The 19,773-nt window shown below is 61.0% G+C and overlaps 2 protein-coding genes across 4 annotated transcripts; both read right to left on the bottom strand.

Moving 5' to 3' along the window:
• Positions 1 to 196: 196 nt before the first annotated feature.
• Positions 197 to 15,328, bottom strand: PITPNM1 (phosphatidylinositol transfer protein membrane associated 1). 2 transcript variants are annotated; one of them, XM_010366333.2, is made up of 24 exons: positions 15,130 to 15,328; positions 14,033 to 14,151; positions 12,425 to 12,639; positions 12,213 to 12,334; positions 11,783 to 12,007; positions 9,695 to 10,021; positions 9,514 to 9,609; positions 9,323 to 9,430; positions 7,366 to 7,427; positions 7,022 to 7,272; positions 6,555 to 6,744; positions 6,339 to 6,446; positions 5,954 to 6,111; positions 5,663 to 5,868; positions 4,595 to 4,765; positions 3,850 to 4,014; positions 3,489 to 3,637; positions 3,258 to 3,368; positions 2,666 to 2,782; positions 2,344 to 2,492; positions 2,110 to 2,259; positions 1,841 to 2,024; positions 1,369 to 1,497; positions 197 to 730 (listed from the first exon to the last, which is right to left on the bottom strand). In XM_010366333.2, the coding sequence occupies exons 2-24, from the start codon at positions 14,108 to 14,110 to the stop codon at positions 467 to 469; spliced, it is 3,735 nt and encodes a 1,244-aa protein (XP_010364635.2). In that variant the 5' UTR covers positions 14,111 to 14,151; positions 15,130 to 15,328; the 3' UTR covers positions 197 to 466. The 2 variants fall into 2 exon arrangements, with proteins under 2 accessions (XP_010364635.2, XP_030773121.1); XM_030917261.1 differs by having other exon boundaries at positions 9,323 to 9,427.
• Positions 15,329 to 16,437: 1,109 nt separating this feature from the next.
• CDK2AP2 (cyclin dependent kinase 2 associated protein 2) lies at positions 16,438 to 18,671 on the bottom strand. 2 transcript variants are annotated; one of them, XM_010366332.1, is made up of 4 exons: positions 17,808 to 18,671; positions 17,540 to 17,637; positions 17,313 to 17,445; positions 16,438 to 16,959 (listed from the first exon to the last, which is right to left on the bottom strand). In XM_010366332.1, exons 2-4 carry the CDS (start codon positions 17,552 to 17,554, stop codon positions 16,892 to 16,894), a joined length of 216 nt encoding a protein of 71 aa, XP_010364634.1. In that variant the 5' UTR covers positions 17,555 to 17,637; positions 17,808 to 18,671; the 3' UTR covers positions 16,438 to 16,891. The 2 variants fall into 2 exon arrangements, with proteins under 2 accessions (XP_010364634.1, XP_010364633.1); XM_010366331.2 differs by having other exon boundaries at positions 17,949 to 18,671.
• Positions 18,672 to 19,773: the final 1,102 nt, after the last annotated feature.

Here is a 19,773-nt window from a genome sequence, read left to right as displayed (position 1 = left end):
GTGAGATCTTTTGAGGCTCAGGCCCCCATCCCGAACTGCCTGTGACCTGGATGGCCCTGGGTGCGTGTTGGCCTCTCTGTGCACATCACTGTCCCCTGTTGAACTGGAAACTGGGCTGGCCGCCCTGTGATGCCAGGCACAGGGTGAGTGGGTGGGAACTGGGCTGGCCGCCCTGTGATGCCAGGCACGGGGCGAGTGGGTGGGGTGCAGGTGGCGTTTATTTTCATGGATTTATACACACTGGAAAAGCCTCTGCGCCCACGCCCACACCCTCCTCCCTCCCTCTGGTGCTAGGTCCCCTCATATGAAAGGGAAGTAACACCGAGGGGCACACGGAGATGTAGGGTGTGGGGCTGGGGGGGTCAGCGCTGGGGCCCCAAGTCTGGGTCCCCAGCCTCCCACATGCAGCCCCTCTGGCCCCTTGGGTGTGTCAATAAATAACCCAGGTCCAGGCGTGGTGTGGGCCTCACTCCTCGCTGTCCAGCTTCAGGCTGATGCTCCGCACCTTGCCCCGTGCCAGGGTGGTGGGTGGTGTTCCTGGGCCCTCACGTTCCACCTGGCTGGGACCTCTGGAGCGAAGCAGCTGGCTCTGTTTGCGCAGGAAGTCCACAGGGGCAGCCACACCATAGCTGCTTTTGCCCAAGGCAGCCCTTGGGGGTCCCGAGGAGGCATGCGAGTGCGAGCCCGCTTCCAGCTGGCCCAGATGGGCCACGTAGCCGTCTGACAGGAACTGTGGGCAGAAGTGGGCAGCGATGAGGGGGTGCTGGCCAAGGGCCCACACGCTGCCCTCCACAGGCACCTGAGGCAGGCTGGGGAACTGGTGGCAGGCTTGGCACAGCCTAAGCTGAAGCCTTCTCAATAGATAGGACCCCAGGCTGGGAGCCAGGGCACCTCAGCTGTGCTCCTAGCTCTGCCCTTCTCTGGGCCTCAGTCTCCTCATCTGGAAAATGAGATCTTAGAGGAAACATAGCAGCCAATGTTTAGCCAGCGCTTGCTTTGTGCCCAGCCCTGTGCCTGCTGATATGCAGTAAACGATGTGATCTTCATAAGCCGGCATGGGCAGTGCCATGATCATTTACATTTACAGACGGGAAACCGAGGCTCAGAAAGGTCAGAGTGGAAAGCCACGGACAAGTGGAACCAGCGCCCAGGGTCTTGAGCACATTCCAGTGTGGGTCGTCCCCTCTGGCTTGCCTGGCAGCTGGCAGCTCAAACTGCTCATGGCCCTTGTCCTCGGAGGATCCCAGGTTCCCTGGAGGCCGGTTAGGCTGCCTCACAGCTTCCCCAGAGTCGGTGGTCCCTAAGGCCTAGGACTCAGGCCCCTGCTCCCTAGTGGGGTCCTGTTCCTGGCCTTCACTTGGCCCTCACCTGGCACTGCGCCTGTAGCTTCCGCACGGCACGGCCCACGATGTAGGTCTGGCTTGGGGACAGGCCCAGTGCCGCGTATACAGCCACATCTTTGGGAGACCCATAACCGGCCACAATGTTCAGTTCTACCTGTGGCGGGAGATGTCAATCAGCCGCCCTGGGGTGGAGCCGTGCAGCTGGGGACGGGGTCTGTTGGACTTCCCCAGATTGTTCTGTGGGTGGGTCCAGGCAGACTGAGGCGAGGACAGGTTCCAGTCCCACGGGGACAGGGGCGGGACCAGCTGCATTTCCCTAGTTGCCCCTAAGTACACGGGACCCCTCAAACTGGGGGGGCATGACCATAGGGGCCACTGCAGTCAGGCAGGGCCCGGGCGATCGGGTTGGGAACAGATGGGCCTCCGCTGATCCGGGGGTGGAGGGTCAGGGGAAGCTGGGGCGGGGTCAGGACCCAGAGCCTCCGCAGCAGCCGCACCTCCTGCACCAGGCTCTGCAGAAACACTGCCTTCTGGCGCAGCGGGTCGTGGGTGAGGCCATCGCAGAAGGAGACGACGCCATGGGGGAAGTTGTGCTGCGACAGCCAGGCCACCACGCGGTGCTTCTGCATATCCGGCCGGCCTGTGACATACACGATCAGGTAGCCGGAGTCCTGCCAGTGCCTGTGGGGCGGGGGCAGCAGTCAGCTCCGCTGGCCAGGGGTGGGGTGCGGGTCACTCCGGTGAGATGGGTGGTGGTGGCTCCTACCTGACCACATCAACGGCGCCAGCGCGCACCTTGGGGTCGCTGCCCATGATGGAGACGCTGGCGGTGAAGGAGCCGTCAATGCTGAAGACCACGGCCTCCGTGCCGCGGGCCACTACAGTCAGGCAGCATTCGGCGTAGGTGTGGTCGCCCCTGCGGCCCATGGGGCGGGGCGTGAGTGGCGCGGGGCGAGGCCTGGCGGAGCCCTCCCGCAGAGGCCCGGCCAGCTACGCTCACCTGACCACCATGCGCACGGGGTAGACACCGATGCCCAGGGCGCGCTCTGGGGGAACTGCGAAGGTGAGGCGGCCCGAGCTGTTGGTGACCTCAGTGCCAAAGTGGATCCACTTGCCCGACAGCGGCTGCGTCATGATGTAGACATCCACCTGGAGGGGAGAAGGGGCGGGAGGTCTATGGGGGCCCTGCGTGGAGGAGGGCAGAGGCTGGGCTGTCGTTGGGGATGGGTGGGTCTAGGGGCACAACCACCAGGGACCAGGAGCTGTTCCCAGGACAGGAGTTGGGGCCGTGGGACCAGGCGACAGGGATTCTGGGTCCTGACCTTCTCTCCCGTGAGCGTGACGACGTCCAGGGGCCCGTACATGAAGCGCCCGCTCAGCACCTGGGGGCGGCCCTCGCACACTACCGTGTCGCTCGCCCGGTGGTTGGAAGTGACGTTCTGGAGGGAGGAGAGGCCGTGAGTCCTCGGCCAGGAAAGGATGGGGATGCTTGGGGAGGGGAAGCAGGTGAGGATCCACGCGCAAACACCGGGGTCGGGGCCTGGAGGCGGCAGGGCTTTGAGGGAAAAGGGCAAGTCCAGGGGGCCACTTTTGTGGACCCCGGCCTGAGAGCCTGTGTGTGGGCCGCGGCTCCAGGGGTAGCGCTGTGACAGGACGGGATGCAGTGGATGAGGCAGGTGCCGACCAGCGCAGATCCAGACCCTAGACCCGAAGTAGCCTCAGAGAGGGGGAGGGGGCGGGGAGACCAGCTGTTCGCAGGGGCGGGGCTGGGGCAATGAGGTGGGGCCAGGAGCCCAGGGGAGGGGTAGGTCTGGGAGAGAGTTAGATGGCTAGGGCCCGAGGAGGCGGGGTGCTGGGGGGAGGGACAGGGCCTCTCTGGTGAGGGGGCGAGGGGGCAAGGGGCAGGGCACCTACCCGGATCTTGACCTGCGTGCGTTTTCGCTGCCACTTCTCCCTGGGGAAGGCCGGGCTGTAGATGGACGGCTCCTCGCATTCCGCCAGCTGTGGCCGCTCCTTCTCGATCACCTGTGCGGGACAGGGGGCGAGGCCTTTCTCTCTTAGGGGCGGGAGAGCTGCCCCTCCCCCGCCCCACAGCAGCCCATCCCCGTCCCATTCTCATCTCCCATTCCAAATTCCCAGGCCCACCTGGCGCAGGATGAAAGCCACCACGTCGGCGGACTCCCAGTAGCTGGCGTGGAAGAGGTGGGGCAGCGTGACGGTGGGAAAGGCGGTGAGCGCCTCGGGGCAGTACAGCGAGTAGTCGATCCGCTTGGTCCCCCACCAGCGCTCCAGGACTGCGCGGCCATGGCAGCGAGTCAGGATGGCCTCCTGCCCCACACCCATCTGCCTGGGCCCTGGGTGCTCTTCCCTCCCTCCTTTCCACCCAGCCTGCTCTTTGCCCAGTTCAGGCTGGGTGCTGGGTGAAAGGGTTTCTCAGCTGGGCTTTGGAGGTGGAATACGGGCCTCCCCCACCCCCAGGCTGGACTGCCTAGGCTGGCTGACTTACTCTTAACCACCTCACTGGTGGTGCTGGGGGCGGCTGGCTGGGCTGGGGGCTCAGTGGCCAACTCACTGCCCTTCCAGAAGGCACCGCTAGTAGAAGTGGGTGTCGAGGGCACCAACATCTCCAGTTCCTCCAGAAAGAGACTGGAGTGCGTCTGCAGAGTGTCAGCTGGGGGAGGGAGGGCAAGCTCAGCAGGGGCCAGCCCGGTGGCTCTCCCATCTTCTCACCCAGGGCTTCCCGCACCTCTGCCATCTTCCCTGAGGCCCCTCTGGTCAGGTCCTGGCTGAGGCTGCACTGTGGCATTCTCTCCTCTCAGTTAGCCCAGTGGCCAGCTGCACTTCTGCCAGAATGCCTCTTGCCACTGCCCCAAACACTGCACACCTGTGCCCAACACAGGCCTGCTTGACCCATACATAACTGGGCACACCCCCCAACACATGCCTGCAGCACACTCCCCCACAGATGCAGCAGCGCACACACGCTGGCTGCTCGTACGGCCGTGCACCAGAATCATGCTGCCAGGGGGCACCCTCTTTAGCTTGGCTAACCTCCCCCACCCGACTTCTGGGCCCAGGAGGTCAGAGGGTCCTGGGGATCCAGACCGCCCCCGGGGAAGGAGCTCCTGGTCCTGGGAGTGGTGACCTGAGAGGTTTCCCATTGTGTGGGAGCCTCCTCATGCCTTCTGCTACCTCCTCCCTTCCTGTGGGTGCCCTCCTCCTTCTCCCCTTTATCTTGTTTGGGGGCATACCCAGCAGCAGGGATGAGCCGTCTCCCAGGGGGAACTTCTGGTAGCGGGGCACCGTCAGTGGGGCGATGGCCTGGAACTTTGGGGCCAGCAGGGGCTCGAGGCGTGAGGCGCAGGGGTCAGCCGCATGGAAGAGGTTGTAGATCTGCTCACAGGCTGGGCGCATCTGGGCCACTGGGTACCCAGAAGATAGAGAAAGATTGTGGGGTGGGAGTGTCAGCTGGGCACTCTGGGAAGTAGGGGGTGTGGGAGCAGCACCCTGATGTCCTGTGTGACCCTGAACTAGCACTTCCCAAACTGCACTCCCCGGGAAGTCAGTAGGGCCCTGCTTAAAGTGAGACAGGAGCCGGGTGCCTTGGCTCACACCTGGAATCCTAGTACTGTGGGAGGCAGAAGCCGGTGGATCACTTGAGGTCAGGAGTTCGAGACCAGCCTGGCCAACATGGTGAAACCCTCATCTCCACTAAAAATACAAAAATTAGCTGGGCTCAGTGGTTCACGCCTGGAGTCCCACCACTGTGGGAGGCAGAGGTGGGTGATTACCTGAGGTCAGGAGTTTGAGACCAGCCTGGCCAACATGGCAAAACCCTATCTCTACTAAAAAAAAATACAAAGATTAGTTGGGCATGGTGGCGGGTGCCTGTAATCCCAGCTACTTGGGATGCTGAGGCAGGAGAATCACTTAAACCCGGGAGGTTGCAGTGAGCAAGATCAGGCCACTGGCACTCCAGCCTGGGTGACAGAGCGAGACTCCATCTCAAAAAAAAAAAAAAAAAAAAAAAAAAAATGCTGAGAAGAGGGCAGCGACTTTGATTTGCTGCCATGGTGCCTGCTGGACCCCTTCTAGTGCAGAACATCCCACAGGTGTGAAGCTCCTCCCAGTGGCTTTGGGAGACTCACCCTTGGCGAGTCCCTTCTTTCTGGGCCCCAGGTTCCCCTTCTGTAGCCAGGCCTTTGAATGACTACAGTGGGGAAGTTGCCCGTGCCTCGGGCGAGAGGGAAGGCCAGAGGAGGTGGGGAAGGAAGGGGCAGACAGAGACTAGAGGCGCCCCCACAGCCCCTAGGACTCACCCTCCAGGGCGGGCATCACGGTTTTGCGCAGAGCCAGCACCAGGCCCAGTGGGGAGCCGAAGAGGAAGAAGCCAGAAATCTTGAAGTCAAGGCGGGCAGCGCTGCTGGGGCCGTCAGGTGCCTCGGAACTGGCAGCGGGTGGGCAGGAGGCTGTGCTTGCCCGCCGGGGCTCCCCGGAGGAGGTGGTTGCAGGGGCTGCCTGAAGGCTGTGGAGGAGGAGGTATGCTCAGTGTTGCTGCCTCTGTAGTCCATCATGCACCCAGGGTAGGGGTGATGGGGCAGGGACATCACCTGTTCTGAGAGCCCTCGGGCTCAGGACTGGCCATGTCACTGGGGATGCGCTGGGCAGGCAAGGCTGAGGGTTCTGGGCTGGCCCGACCCAGGCCTTCCACACCATCTGCCAGGGGGTCCCGCACTGGGCCAACCTCCGGAGAGAGCAGCTCATTGTTCTGGATGGAACAGGGGACAGAAACATCTTCAGTCCTGGGGACCATTCACATTCTACTTAGAAGCGAGGAGTGAGGCTTGGGGGTTGGGCAGAGCAGAATTCCAGAGAAGACATGAACTGGCGGGGCAGCAGGGAGCCTGCCTGCTGGCAGAGGGGTCGCATTCCAGGGGGCAGAGACCTAGAGAGGGCCTTCCTGCTCCTGAGGAGGCTGGGTTTGGCTATACTGACCGTGCTCCCACGGCGGCTGCTGCCCCGACTCCCGGTGCCTGCATTAGCACTGTGGCAGAGTGCATCAAAGCCCAGGATGCCACCAACACCATCTCCAATCAGCACGACCTGGGTGGGAGCAGGGGCACCATCAGGAGAGGCCTTGTCCTCACCCAGGCCAGGCCACAATGGGGGCTGTAGTGGAGGGCAGCAGATGGACTGTCCCTAACCGCTGACCTGCCCACAGAAGCCAGCGCCCTCAGGTGAGCGCAGGAAGGCTGAGTAGGCCTGGTTGGTGCGGGCAATGACAGTGGCCACGGCGCCCTGGTAGCGGGAAGATGAGGTGGCCAGCAGTGGCAGGGCAGCCAGTGGAATGTGGTCTTGGGAGCGAGACAGGCTGTCACCATCGTGGCTGTAGGGGCTCAGGCTGCAGGAGGAGGAAATGTGGTGGGTGGGTGAAGGGCTTCCAGACCCACTCCTGCCATCCAAGCCCCCTGGGCCTGCTGGCAAGCCCTGGCTCTGTGGGTCCTCTGTGGGGAGTGTTAGCCCCAAGAGGCAACTGAAATGGAGCTATTCTCCAGAACAGGTCCAGCCATGCCAGTGACTGACCCAGGTGTCTGGCTTCTTGACCTCTTTCCCCTTCCCCCTGCCCCAAGGCCTCCCTGATCCTAGGAGTTCCCTGTCCTTCCACCCGTGGCTAGTACTTGGAGACAAGGGCGTAGGCGGCAGCGCAGATGGGTGGACAGGGCACCAGTCGCAGCGCCACATGTCCCAAGGCTTCGGGGAAGTGGATGCGGGTGACGGCCTCGAAGGCAGAGCTCAGTGTCTGCACATCTGCCTGCTTGGAGTTGGCGTCTCCAGGGCCTGAGTCCAGGATGTTGCCGCTGTGCAGGATGAGGAAGAGGGCGTGGACTGCGCATGTCTCAGTCCCCAGCTCCCCCGCACCATCCGGGCCCTGGGGGGCACAATGGGGTGCAATGGGTGTCACAGCAGCGGCCAGGCCAGTGAGTAGGGGGAGCTTTGACATGGGGTGGCTGACCATACTCGCCTCTGAGTCCCTGGGTGCTTGGGCCCCATCCTCAATGCCTTTAGCTGCCTCAGCTCCAGGCTCTGTAGGGCAAGGAAGCCAGTGAGAGGGATGGAGAAGACCACTGGGATCCCCTTATCTGGCACTTCAGGCACCCAGTTCTGGCGTCTGCCAGTCCCTACCTTCCTCCAAACTTCTCCTCCCACCAACTTTCCCAGGTCAGTTTGCATTTCCAGGCCTTTGCTCCTACTGGTCTTATTGCAGTCTGGGACCTGCCTCTCTACACAACACCTGTTTGTCTGGCAAACTTCTCTAACCCTGCCCTGTCCAATGTGGTAGCCATTAGCCACAAGTGGGTATTTAAGTTTAAATGAATTAAAATATAATACATAAAATCTTCAGTTCCTCAGTCACACTAGCCCCATTTTCAGTGCCTAGGAGCCAGTGTGGCTAGTGGCTATCATCTTGGGCAGCATGGACCTAGAAGTTCTGCTGGACAGTGCTGGCCTAAGTCTTCCAAAGCCAGCATAGACATCACCTCTCATGTGAAGCATTCAGGGAATCCAAATTAATTCCTTCATTCTTTGTGCTGTGTCTGAATCGTGACTACATTCTAATCATCCATCCATCCATCCACCCACCCACCCACCCATCCACCTACCCATCCATCCATCCATCCACCCATCCATCCACCCACCCACCCAACCACCCAACCACCCATTCATCCGTTTATCCATCCATTTCTCCATCCATCCATCCATCCATCCACCCATCCATCCACCTATCCATCCATCCATCCATCCATCCATCCATCCATCCATCCATCCATCCATCAATCCATCCATTCATCCACCCACCCACCCACCCATCCATGTATCCACCCACCCAACTACCCATTCATCCATTTATCCATCCATTTCTCCATCCATCCATCATCCATCCATCCATCCACCCACCCACTTACCCACCCATCCATCCATCCACCCACCTACCCACCCAATCACCCATCCAACCACCCATCCATCCATCCATCCATCCATCCATCCACCCATCCATCCACCCACCTACCCACCCACCCATCCATTCATCCACCCACCCACCCATCCATCCATCCACCCACCCACCCATCCGTCCACCCACCTACCCACCCACCCATCCACCCATTGATCCACCCACCCACCCACCCATCCACTCAACCACCCATCCATCCACCCACCCACCCACCCATCCATCCATCCATTCATCCATCCATACACCCACCCATCCATCCATCCATCCATCCACCCACCCATCCGTCCACCCACCTACCCACCCACCCATCCACCCATTCATCCACCCACCCACCCACCCATCCGTCCACCCACCCACCCATCCACCCAACCACCCATCCATCCACCCACCCACCCACCCATCCATCCATTCATCCATCCATCCACCCACCCATCCATCCACCCACCTACCCACCCACCCATCCATCCGTCCACCCACCCACCCATCCACTCAACCACCCATCCATCCACCCACCCACCCATCCATCCATTCATCCATCCATCCACCCACCCATCCATCCACCCACCTACCCACCCACCCATCCATCCATCCACCCACCCACCCATCCATTCAACCATCCATCCATCCACCCACCCACCCATCCATCCATTTATCCATCCATCCGTCCATCCACCCATCCATCCACCCACCTACCCACCCACCCATCCATCCATCCATCCACCCGCCCAACCATCCATCCATCCACCCATCCATCCATCTATCCATCCATCCACCCACCCACCCACCCAACGACCCATTCATCCATTTATCTATCCATTTATCCATCCATCCATCCATCCATCCTTCATTATTCATCTGTGTATTTAATGAGCACCTCTTCAGATTGCCTCTCATCTTAAGATGTCATTAAACTTATGACCTGCTGTACATGGGTGCTGGGGGCCGGTGTCCTAGGTGGGATCTTTACCTGGCGTTCCCTCCGCCTCCATTGGGGAGGCAAAGGCGTCGATGAAGTCATTGGAGTTCCACTTGGTCATCTCCTTGGGGAAGACCTCCTCACTGTCCGAGAAGCCTTCTGAGGGGACAGGGGGCTGTGTCATGGGGTGGGAGGAGCTGCTCGGGGACATCCCCACTCCCAAAAAGGGCCTCGGTGCTGACCGTGGGCATCAAAGAACTCTTCTTCGGAGCTGTTCTCGGAGTCTCGGGCAATGTTCTGCATGCGCCACTCGGACAAGCTCTGGGGAGACACAGCCCCTGCCGGGCCGGCTCAGCCTCAGCCTCAGCCTGGGAGCCCAGCCTGGGGAGGGTTGCTCCTCCCATCCCTGTGTCCCAGCCTCACCTCCATGTTGGGATGAGTAGGAGGAACGGGAGGATGAGGACCACTGCTTCCCAAAGCTGGCATCAGGGGAAGCATCTGGACCAGGGGGGGCCTCAGGCCCATCGGGGGTGCCAGTGTTGCTGGCCCCAGACCGGGCCTCGGTGCTTGGTTTCCCGGGGGGCTGGGCCTCAGACCCCTCACTGCCTGTGTTGCACTTGGCCATGCGCTGGGCCAGCATGCGAGCAGTCTCCTCTTCCAGTGCCCGAATGTCAGCCATGCTCAGTTCTGTCCACTCATCCTGCCAGCACCAGGCCTGGCGGTGGGCCCGCAGCATCACCCGACGCAGACCTGCAGGTGCCCAGGCATCGGAACTGTCCCCTCCCACTGCTTCCCTGGCACTGCCGCCACATGCCCAGCCTTGAGGTTGGGTAATGGCTCCCCTGGGGACACCACCCACCCAGAGCCACAAAGTAGGGCAGGGCCAGTGCAGTCCAGGAATGGGAGTGGAAAGTGGGGCATTTGTCTTCCTGCCTGTCTCCCCTCCGCCCACTGCCTTTCCTGTCTCTCTGCACACCCTAACTCTCAGCACTGTCCCCACCCCATCACTCCAGAAGCAGGGACCAATGCTTGTTCTTGCTTTTGGCTGGCTTCCTGCTGACTTCTGAAGAATTAACAGTTAATTAAGCGTTTAACAGTTAATGAAATTGTTGATGGTTAATGAAGGTGTTAATAGTTAATGGAAGTGTTGGCACTCAATGAAGGTTGTAGCGAAAGATGATACCCATTCTGGGATATTTTTATCTTAAGCAGAAGAATAAAGTTAGAAACTCTTAAATATCTAGGAAATAAGGTAATGATGGTTGAATGATAATTATAAACTTCTGCGAGGAGATATATCAGAATCTTAGTAGTGGCTATATGTGGGTGACTTTAATTTTCTTATTTGTGCTTTTGTTTTTTTTTTTTTTTTTTTTTTTTTTGAGACGGAGTCTTGCTCTGCCGCCCAGGCTGGAGTGCAGTGGCCCGATCTCAGCTCACTGCAAGCTCCGCCTCCCGGGTTCACGCCATTCTCCTGCCTCAGCCTCCCAAGTAGCTGGGACTACAGGCGCCCGCCACCTCGCCCGGCTAGTTTTTTGTATTTTTAGTAGAGACGGGGTTTCACCATGTTAGCCAGGATGGTCTCGATCTCCTGACCTCGTGATCCGCCCGTCTCGGCCTCCCAAAGTGCTGGGATTACAGGCTTGAGCCACCGCGCCCGGCCTATTTGTGCTTTTTGGTATTTTTCCAAATGCAAGACACGGAGTCCTCATTATTCTATAAGCTGAATTTCCTCACCTGTAAAATGGGAATAATCATTGTCATTACCTGGTGGGGTATTGTGGGTGTTAAGGGAGATCTTGCACAGAAAGTAATTAGCAAAGGGTCTGTGTGTTGCTATCACTGTCAATATTAGCTCTTCATATCTGACTCAACCTCTTCCTCATTTACTGAAGAGAAATTCAAAGTGCAGAGATGGCCAGCGCCTTGCTGGAGGAACCATGGGTCAGTAGTGGGACAGAAGCCAGGCCGCTGGTCTCCCCACCTAGGGATCATCCCTCTGTGTGCAGATGACCTGGGCACTGAGGCAGGGCTGAGCTGTAGGCGTGGTGGGGTCAGGTTGAGGGGAGGTGTGGAACTGGGGCTCCTGAACACCAGGGCCAAAGGCTGGAACACTAGAAACTGGGAGTGGCCGGGGGGAATCCCAGAGAGAATGACATCAGAGTCACAGCCTCAGCCTGCACTCCTTAGCATGCTGCCAGTTAGAGCCGGTGACCTTCCTGAGCATCTCTAAATCTCACCCAGCTCATAGGATGATGGAGAATCTTAGAATCTTAATGGAAGCAGCAGCATTTCTGAAAGTCAGAGTCAGCATGGACCTTGTAGCTCATATTACCAGCTTCCTGCTCTGTGGATGCCTGGCTAGGCTGTGTGGCCACCTCTGCCCTAGTGCTCCCCGCCTCAAGTGGAAATGATGGCTTTCTGCTTCTGTGTCCTCAGTGGATGGGAGCATCCCTGGCCCTAAACACGGGCATGCTGGGTAAGCGGGACCTCCCGCGGCTGGGTGCTCACCTACATCGTGGATGAACTGCTCGATCTTGGCTTGCATGCCCCAGTAGCGGAACTCAACCTTGCACAGCTTATAGGCACACATAAGGGGCCCCATCTGCGCCGCCGTCCGCGCCCAGTCATCAGCCAGTGGCCCTCGGCCTGTCTTGACCGAGCGGTACAGCCGAGGGTCCTCTTCTGCTTTGTACTCGCCTGGGGCCACCGCATCCCGCACGATGTCAATGGTGTCTGAGGGAGTTCAGCAAGCATTGAGCAGTGCCAGCCCCTTTGAGCCCCCGCTCCTGGCACCCTCTTGGGACTGGGTGACAGTTCCTGTCCTTTTGCAGATAGGACATGAGGCTTGGAGAGGGCTGGGACTTCTCAGAGGCTGCCCACTGAGGCAGCCAGGAGACTGAGAGGGGTGCCAGGGTCCCTCCATAGCTCCAGGCCTCACCCAGGATGCGCTGTCTCCTCTCGGCCCCACTCAGGTTGAAGACGTTTGGCTGCTGCCCCCCATCAGGCAGGTAATAGGTCTCGATTTCAATGGAGAATTTCTCCACGAAAGGGCAGGTGTACCTGGGCAGAAGGCATGGGTGAGGCTCACTGCCGTACCCACCAGGGCTGCTCCCCTCCTGGCCCCGGACCATGCCCACCTCACCCACTCACCGGGTTCGGGTGTAGGGGTAGGCATTCCAGGATTCCTCTTCTACCTGCAGGGCAGCCTTGGGCAGCAGTGCCCGGAACCAGCCTGGGATGTGGGAGCCCACGTGGTACACCTTGTGTGTGTACTGCCCGCTGCCCCCGGGCCCATCTGTGTAGGGCCGGTTGGCCAGGATCTCCACGCCGCTGCCCTCACCACTAGACTCCTCCCGGCTCTTTTTCTGTGGCCCAAGGGAGAGCAGAATAGGGAGCTCAGCCCCAGCTTAGCGTCTGGGATCCCCAGCTTAGGCTGGTGTTCTGCACAGTTCTGGGGCCCTGGTCCCAGTCTTTTCAACTCCCTGAAACCAGACACTGCCCCACCGAAGCTTCCTGGGATCGGAATCACAGATGCAGCCCAGCCCTGCATGGGGTCTGCAACCTAGCACTCAATTCAGTCATTCAAGTATTCATTGAGTGTCTGCTTCACCCCAGGCAGTGTTTGGGATTCTATCAATTGAGATATATTGATGAATAGAACAAAGACCCCTGCCCTCGTGGAGCTTACATTCTAGTGGAAGAAGACAGACAAAAGGAAAAAGCAAATTATATGCTGTGTTAGAAGGCGCTAAGTGTTATGGGAAAAGAAAGCCTACAGTAGGGTACAGGTGATCAGGGTTGGGGGCTGCGGTTTTGATCTGAGTCAGGGAAGGCCTTGCTAAGAACATAAAGTGACCATGGCTTGAACATGACTTTAAGGAGGTGAGGTGGGAGGAGGTGCTCAAGGCAGGGGGAAGCCAGTGCAGCCCCGAGGTGGGAGCGTACTGGATGTGCTGGCGGGTGGCAAGGAGGCCAGGGTGGCTGGCAAGGAAGAAGGGACAAAGAGAGGAAAAGGGGCCTCCAGCTCTCAGAGGCCCTGACTCTGGCCCCCTCCCTCTCTGGGAGGCCCTGGCCGCCTCCCAATCCCAGCTCCTGCCACACCCCTCACAGCTTGAGAGCCCCCAGATCCTGCCTAGAATTCTATGGCTCTGGGGCTTGGATGGCCCTTTCAACCCCGAGGCAGGGTCCGGGCCCTCTTGCTTTATGAGACTCTGGTCCTGCTGTGCTGGGGAGAGATCTGGAGCAGACTCCCCGGGGCCCTGCACCAACCTGGCCACTGCTGAGGGCCTGCCCTGGCCAACTCTTCTCACTGCCCTACCCGAGAGCCCCCTCGCCCTCCGATCCTTGCTGCCCTGTCCCTGCCCCAGGTTTGGCGCCTGGTCCTCACCCCATCTCCCTGACCTCCAGGGGTGGTCAGGACCCTGCACCTCTCCAGACCCCCTCCCACCCTTCTCAGCCGCGGAGGCCCCCCTCCTCATTCTTGCCGCCTCCTGGGCGCTTTTTCCTTCCCCGATGGGATTACAGATCTTGAGGAGGATTACAGGAGATCAGAGAAGGGCTGGGCACTTAGCGGGTGAGAAGCACCACTCGGCTCTCCTGCCCCTCTCCCCACACCACAGCCCTTCCCCATCCCCACATCCGAAGGGGGGCCTCTCTTGCCTCCTCCGGGCTCCCAGCCGGTCCCAGCCCCGTGGCAGGGCTGGCGGGGTTGGCGGGGCTCCACCCCTTGCCCGGGTGCCCTCTCCCTGCCGCCCTCACCTGGATCATGTAGAGCTGGGCCACCTGGTACTCGTCCAGGCTCATGGGCAGCAGAATGTGGTATTCCTTGATGAGCATCCTGAAGGCGCCCGGCGGGCCGCGCGCGGCCTCCGCTCCTCCTGGCGCAGGGCACGGCGCGGCAGTCAGTGCGGGGAGGCTGCGCGCGGCCCCGAGCCCTGCGCGCCGGCCGGGGTGCTCAGGCCACCGGACCCCATGCCCGGGCCCACCGCGGGGGAGGCAGAGGCGAGCCCAGCGCCGCCGCCCGCGCTGCCGGGGCCCGGAACAGCAGCTAGGCTGAGCGCTGACCTCTTTTCCGCGCAGCCCCCGCCCCCCGCCCGCCCGTCGCCATGGCAACCGCGCGCTGACGCGGGCCCCCCGGAGCGCCAGGCTCCGGCCGGCGGGCGGGAGGGCCACCTTGCATCTCCCGCTGCGACCGCGTCCTAACCCCGGGAAACGGCATCTCTCGGGGGCGCGCCCTCCGAAGCCCCGGGGCCCCTCCTTCCGGGCCCGCCTTCTGCGACCGGCCCCTTGGGGACCCGCCCCCTGCATCGCTTTCCCGGAGTCGGCGGGGTCCCAGGTCCCCCACTGTCGGACGTCCACCTAGAGCTTTGTTTCCCGAGTGTCTCTGCGCCGAGTGGCCCCGTGCGCCCAGCATCTCTGCCAGGGTTCCCCATGCCCTGCACCCGAACCTACCTTCGGGGACTAGGAATCCCCTCCGCCCTCCAGATCTGCCTTCTTCACTATGCAGGGCAGCCGGGTCCTCGACCTCCCCCTCCCAGCATCCTTCCTGGACCCCCGGCCCTCGCTGGCTCTCCACGCGCCTAGGCGGCCACCCCGTCCTCTTCCTGGGGGGGTGAACCCTCCTCTGGCTGAGGCCAGAGTGGCTCCACTTGGTATCCCACGGGCCCTGGCCCTGGAGACCCGCTCCGCCCACCTGCGCCCCAGACTGGCACCGAGGTTCCGCTGCAGGCACCCCTCCATCCCCCACTCGCACCCCACGAGCAAGCGAGAGGCCCCGTTGTCCCCACTTCCCTCTGCTCGCCGACGTCCCGGTCCCCTGCCGCGCTCTTGGCCCGCCTGCCGACGTCCCGGCTCACCTCTAGCTTGAGGCGGGCGCCCCTCACCCAGCCCAGGCAGGGCCGGCCGGCCCGTAGGTCGGAGCCCGGAGCGCCCCCAGTCCCGGCCTCGGGTTCCAGCGGTGGCCGGACCCTCCCGAGGCGCAGTGCCGGCCCATGGCCCCGACCTTCCTCTCGATCCGCCCGCCGGCGCCCCGGCCGTCCCTCCCCGCAGCCCGCCGCGTCACTGCGGCCGCCCCGCCCCTTTCCTGGGCCCGGCTGGCCCTCCCCACCCCGGCGGGGTCCGGGCAGCCCCGCCTGCAGCGGAGGAGGCAGGGAGGCAGGCCCCTGCCTTCGTTCCCCCGGGCAGTGGGAAAGAGGTCATTGCCTAAATTCTGGCACTTCTTAGTCCCTCTGTGCTGACTGGGGTCCCCAAAGACTCTTAGTTCCTATCTCCACCCTAGCCCAGCCCGCCTGTGTACAGTGACAAGGTGGAGTTTGATAAAGGGGGTCCCAGGCCCACTCTCCTCTTCTCACCCAGTCCTTAGATTTGGGACCCAGGGTAGAGGAAATGCCTCCCCACCAGTCTAGCCAGAAGCTGGCGGCTCTGACGTGCCTCCACCTAGGGCTGGGCTCCAGGGCCCTAGGCCTCTACGGTCACCCAGCTACACGCCCAGGCAGAAGCGGGCTGTCACTCTGAGTGGCTGGGCTAGCCCCTGCATGGGGCCACAAAGCCTCCCCCACCTCTGCCTTCCGGGTCCACAAGTCTGGTCACCCAGCCACCCGGAGTCTGGGCAAAGGCCTCATGAGGCACCGCAAGGCTGGGCTCATGGGATCCCACCCAGCCTGCTACAAGGTGCTGGGGTAGTGACAGCAGCACCCGGCCAGCCCCTTCCCTTGACTGTGAGGCCAAGTGCTGGAAGCAGCAGTGCCCGTTCTCTCTGAGGAGTCAGAGACCTTCAGGGCTGATTCAGAGGCTGGGGTGTTGTCAGGGCATTAGGGCGTTTGAGGGAGTGGCTTACGTGAACTGGCATTTCCATGCTGCCAGGCATCACCGCCAATCCAGAGGAAGCGCCCTCCAGGCCCAGGCTGCCCACAGCGCCAAGGGCTGTGGAAGCAGCCAGGCCTTGTGCTGCCCCCTGGTGGCACCACAGGAAGGCCCAGGGCTCTCAGCGCCAGGGCTGGAGCCTGGGGCGGAGAGGGCCCGGGTCCCACCTGAGGCTGATGGCCCACAGAGGCAAGTCAAACCCTGTTTAGTCACACCCTCCCCACCCCTAGTCTCCTCTTCCCCTCTCTCTGCCTGGCCCACCCAGGCTTAGCTGAAGAACCAGACCCAGAAAGGCTCAGAGCTGAGAGCACAACTCCAAATCATCTTTTATTAATATAAAAAGGGCATATTTAGCAAAAGACACACAGATAAAAGAGTCACTATGGCTCAGGACACAAGGCAGTGAGGTGCCAGGCCTGAGCCCCTGCTGGGGGAGAAGGAGGCTCGGGACAAAGTGGGAGAAGGGCTGGGAAGGGCTGAGCGGTGGGGACCACAGAAAGTTCCGGTGGGCAACACTGTTGGCAGGTCATGGGTGGGACTCATGGGGACCTCGCTGCTAACTCTTGTTGTGGGGGGATGTCCTTAGCGCTGCCACCTGGAGTGAGAGCCGCTCCTTGGTTCCTGGAGGGGACCCACCAAGGGACACAGGACAGGAAGCCCAGGATGGTTAGTGCAACTCGGGATGAAGGCCAGGGAGAAGCGGGTGCTCTGCAGTGGCCGGGAAAGGTCCAGACGCTGAGGTCGAGGCGCTTCCTGTTACGTGCGGGCGTTCCGCTCTGTCTCTGCCAGGCACTCTCTGACTAGGGCCCGGGCATGGATGATACCTGGTGGTGGGGTGGGGTCTCAGCAACCCTATACAGCCCCACCCACTGCCCTCCAGAGGAGGACCCCTGCCTCCCCACTCCCTTTCCCCTTTCAGCAAGAGAAATTCAAATCTAATGACGGCTAGATGAGATTACAGGTTTGGTTAATCCTCAAGGTTGCCCTGTAGAAGTACAAATTCCCAGGCTCTTCCCTGGAAATGGAGTCAATTTCAGTTCGATTCAAAACACCTCTCTGGGTAATAATATTGGCCCTCCTCTAGGCTTGGCTCAGGTGGCCTCCGGATGTCTTTCTTTCCCTAATGGAAGACAGTCCAGTGTCGGTTTCCTAAGCAGGGCGGCCTGGCCTCACTTACCTCTCTTCAGGCGCTCCATGGCGCTCTTGCTGCCAGCATAGGTGGGCCGGATCTCTTTGCCCATCTCCTCTATGACTGACAGCAGGTCCGTGTAGGTGCTCTGGGAGCCCTGGGCGCCGGGTGGCTTCATCGCCTATGTCAAAAGAGAACAGGGCAGTGAGCTCAGGCACCTGGCGGGGAGGGGGACTCCAGTCCCTATCCATAAGCAAGCCTTTGGCCCCACTCACCTGCACGTAGCCCATGGAAGGCGGTCCAAAGTCGTTAAACAGCGGTCTAAAAGGAGCGGCGGCTCCTGGCACTGAGCCCGAAGGCGACGGGACACTTCCTGCAGCAACAGGCGCGAGTAAGAGGTCAGCGCGGGGCAGGGACGCCGCCTCCCATCTTTTCGAAGCCCAGGACCGGGTTCACCCGATTCCCTCCAAAGGATGCTTCATTCCATGCTGATCAACTTCAGGGACAAATCCCTCCCACTGCGCTCCACCTACAAGCCCTTACGTGACCACGCCCACTTCACAGGCCAGCAAACTGAGGCTCAGCGAGGGTAGGCGGCAAGCCCAGTATTGCAGAACTCAGGCCGTCTTCTCTTCGAGACCTCGACCGCCCGGCAGGCGAGCAGGGGTGGAGCTGGATCCTCACCTGTAGGGACCGGGGTGCCCGGCCCAGGGGTGCTGGAGCCAGGGGTGCTGCTGGGGGCAGGGGCGATGGGTTTGTAGGACATCCCCAACTCCTGGGCGCGGCGGACGCCAGCCGGCCGCTCCTCGGGGGTTGGCTGCCGGGCCGCTCAGCCGCGCTCTGATTGGCAAGCGGGCTGCACGCCCCTGGTAAATAGAGGTCTGGCCGGAAGGGCGAGCGGGCACGAATGCTCCCTCACTCCCGATTGGTGGGCGAAGATGTCACTCGAGCCTCCTTATTGGCCGAGACCTGCCCCAGCAGGTCGCAACCGCCGCCGATTGGCCTCCGCCTTCCGGACCTCGCACCTGTCTGCTCCGGATTGGGCGGTGGCCACCGCCCTCCGCAATTGGCGAGTTCGCGGCCCGGGCCGGCGCGCTTTCAATCCGATTAGTCCCCAGGCCCTAGAGGCGGGGCCTCGGGAGCCCGGACCCGGGGCTGGGCCGCCGGTTCGCGCCGAGGGGGTCTTCCCGGGCGCGGGCGCTACCCTCGCGCCTCACTCGCGCTGCTTCAGACGTCTGCTCCGCTCTGTCCAGTTTCGGCCCAGCAGGGGTTGCTGTCGCCGCTGCCGTGGCCGCTGTCACCGCTACCGTGCGCGCTTCTCCGCTCCGGGGGCCGAAGGACGCAGGGCTTTGACGTCCCGAGCCCCGCGCCCCACCCCGTGCGCTTTTACGTCACCTTTCACCGGTTCAACACCCTCTCCCCGATCTGCGCATGCGCCCGCCCGAGGCCTGCGTTTGTTCCCATGGCAACGGGCCCTTCATGTTTGCCGCCGCGCACCGTTCTTCCTGCGGCTTGGCTTGTCCTCAGGTCCAAGGGCGACCTCAAGGACCCCTTTGCCCGCACTCCCAAGGCCCCGCACCGCTGCCTCAGTTAGTGACAATGGCCGTAGGGCAAACCTTCGGGATTACTTGTGTGCAGGGCCCCGGACCAAACTGGTCAAGAGCACAGACTGGAGCCAACAGCCTGGATTCGAATCTCAGTACCACCCCCACTAGCGATTTCCCCCAGGCAAGTTTCTCACCTCAGTATCCCTCAGTTTCCCCATCCGTAAAATGGGGAAAATGACAATCTCATTGGGTTGTGTGTATTAAATGAATAGTCATAAAGAGCTTCCTGTCCCACTCCAGGGCCCCCATACCTTTCCACTCCACCACTCAGACCCCTCCCCTCAAATCTCATTCCCCATAAACTTACACCTCAGACCCTCCTCCACTCACTAGCCCTTTCTCCCAGGCTCCTTCCCCAAACTCAGACTCCTCTGGCCTTGTGTACCTTCATGCTCCCAGCTTTGTAGATCTTCATCTCCAGGACAGTCATTCATTCATTCATTCATTCATTCATTCATCCATCCATCCATCCATCCATCCATCCATCCATCCAACAAACATGTTCTGGCCGGGCGCAGTGGCTCACGCCTGTAATCCCAGCACTTTGAGAGGCCGAGGCAGGCTGATCACGAGGTCAGGAGTTCGACCTCGTGATCGAACATGGTGAAACCCCTGTCTCTACTAAAAATACAAAAATTAGCTGGGCGTGGTGGCAGGCACCTGTAATCCCAGCTACTCGGGAGGCTGAGGCAGGAGAATCATTCGAACAGAGGTTGCAGTGAGCCAAGACTGTGCCATTGCACTCCAGCCTGGGTGACAGGGCAAGTCTCCGTCTCAAAAAAAAACCAAACCCAAAACAAAACAAAACCCAAGAAACCACACAAAAACCATGTTCTGACTCCCTCCTCCATCTCATGCTTTGTACTGAACCCTGAGGTTAAAGAAATGAACAGGCCATGGCC

The sequence above is a fragment of the Rhinopithecus roxellana genome, chromosome 15 (genome assembly GCF_007565055.1).
Source record: "Rhinopithecus roxellana isolate Shanxi Qingling chromosome 15, ASM756505v1, whole genome shotgun sequence".
In the NCBI taxonomy this organism is placed as follows: domain Eukaryota; kingdom Metazoa; phylum Chordata; class Mammalia; order Primates; family Cercopithecidae; genus Rhinopithecus; species Rhinopithecus roxellana.
Note: the sequence above shows the minus strand (reverse complement) of the source record. Positions and strands in the feature narration are given on the sequence as shown.

What these genes read in the sequence shown, in the direction of transcription:
- PITPNM1 (XM_010366333.2), bottom strand. Translation starts at nt 14,110, where the DNA reads ATGCTCATCAAGGAATACCACATTCTGCTGCCCATGAGCCTGGACGAG. An exon ending in GGAGGCGGAGGGAACGCCAG is followed by an intron (nt 7,428 to 9,322) that starts GTAAAGATCCCA and finishes CTTGCCCTACAG; the next exon opens with AGCCTGGAGCTGAGGCAGCT. An exon ending in GCGCTGGCTTCTGTGGGCAG is followed by an intron (nt 6,447 to 6,554) that starts GTCAGCGGTTAG and finishes GCTCCCACCCAG; the next exon opens with GTCGTGCTGATTGGAGATGG.
- CDK2AP2 (XM_010366331.2), bottom strand. Translation starts at nt 18,030, where the DNA reads ATGTCCTACAAACCCATCGCCCCTGCCCCCAGCAGCACCCCTGGCTCC. An exon ending in GGGCACCCCGGTCCCTACAG is followed by an intron (nt 17,638 to 17,948) that starts GTGAGGATCCAG and finishes CTGTTGCTGCAG; the next exon opens with GAAGTGTCCCGTCGCCTTCG. An exon ending in CATGGAGCGCCTGAAGAGAG is followed by an intron (nt 16,960 to 17,312) that starts GTAAGTGAGGCC and finishes CCCCACCACCAG; the next exon opens with GTATCATCCATGCCCGGGCC.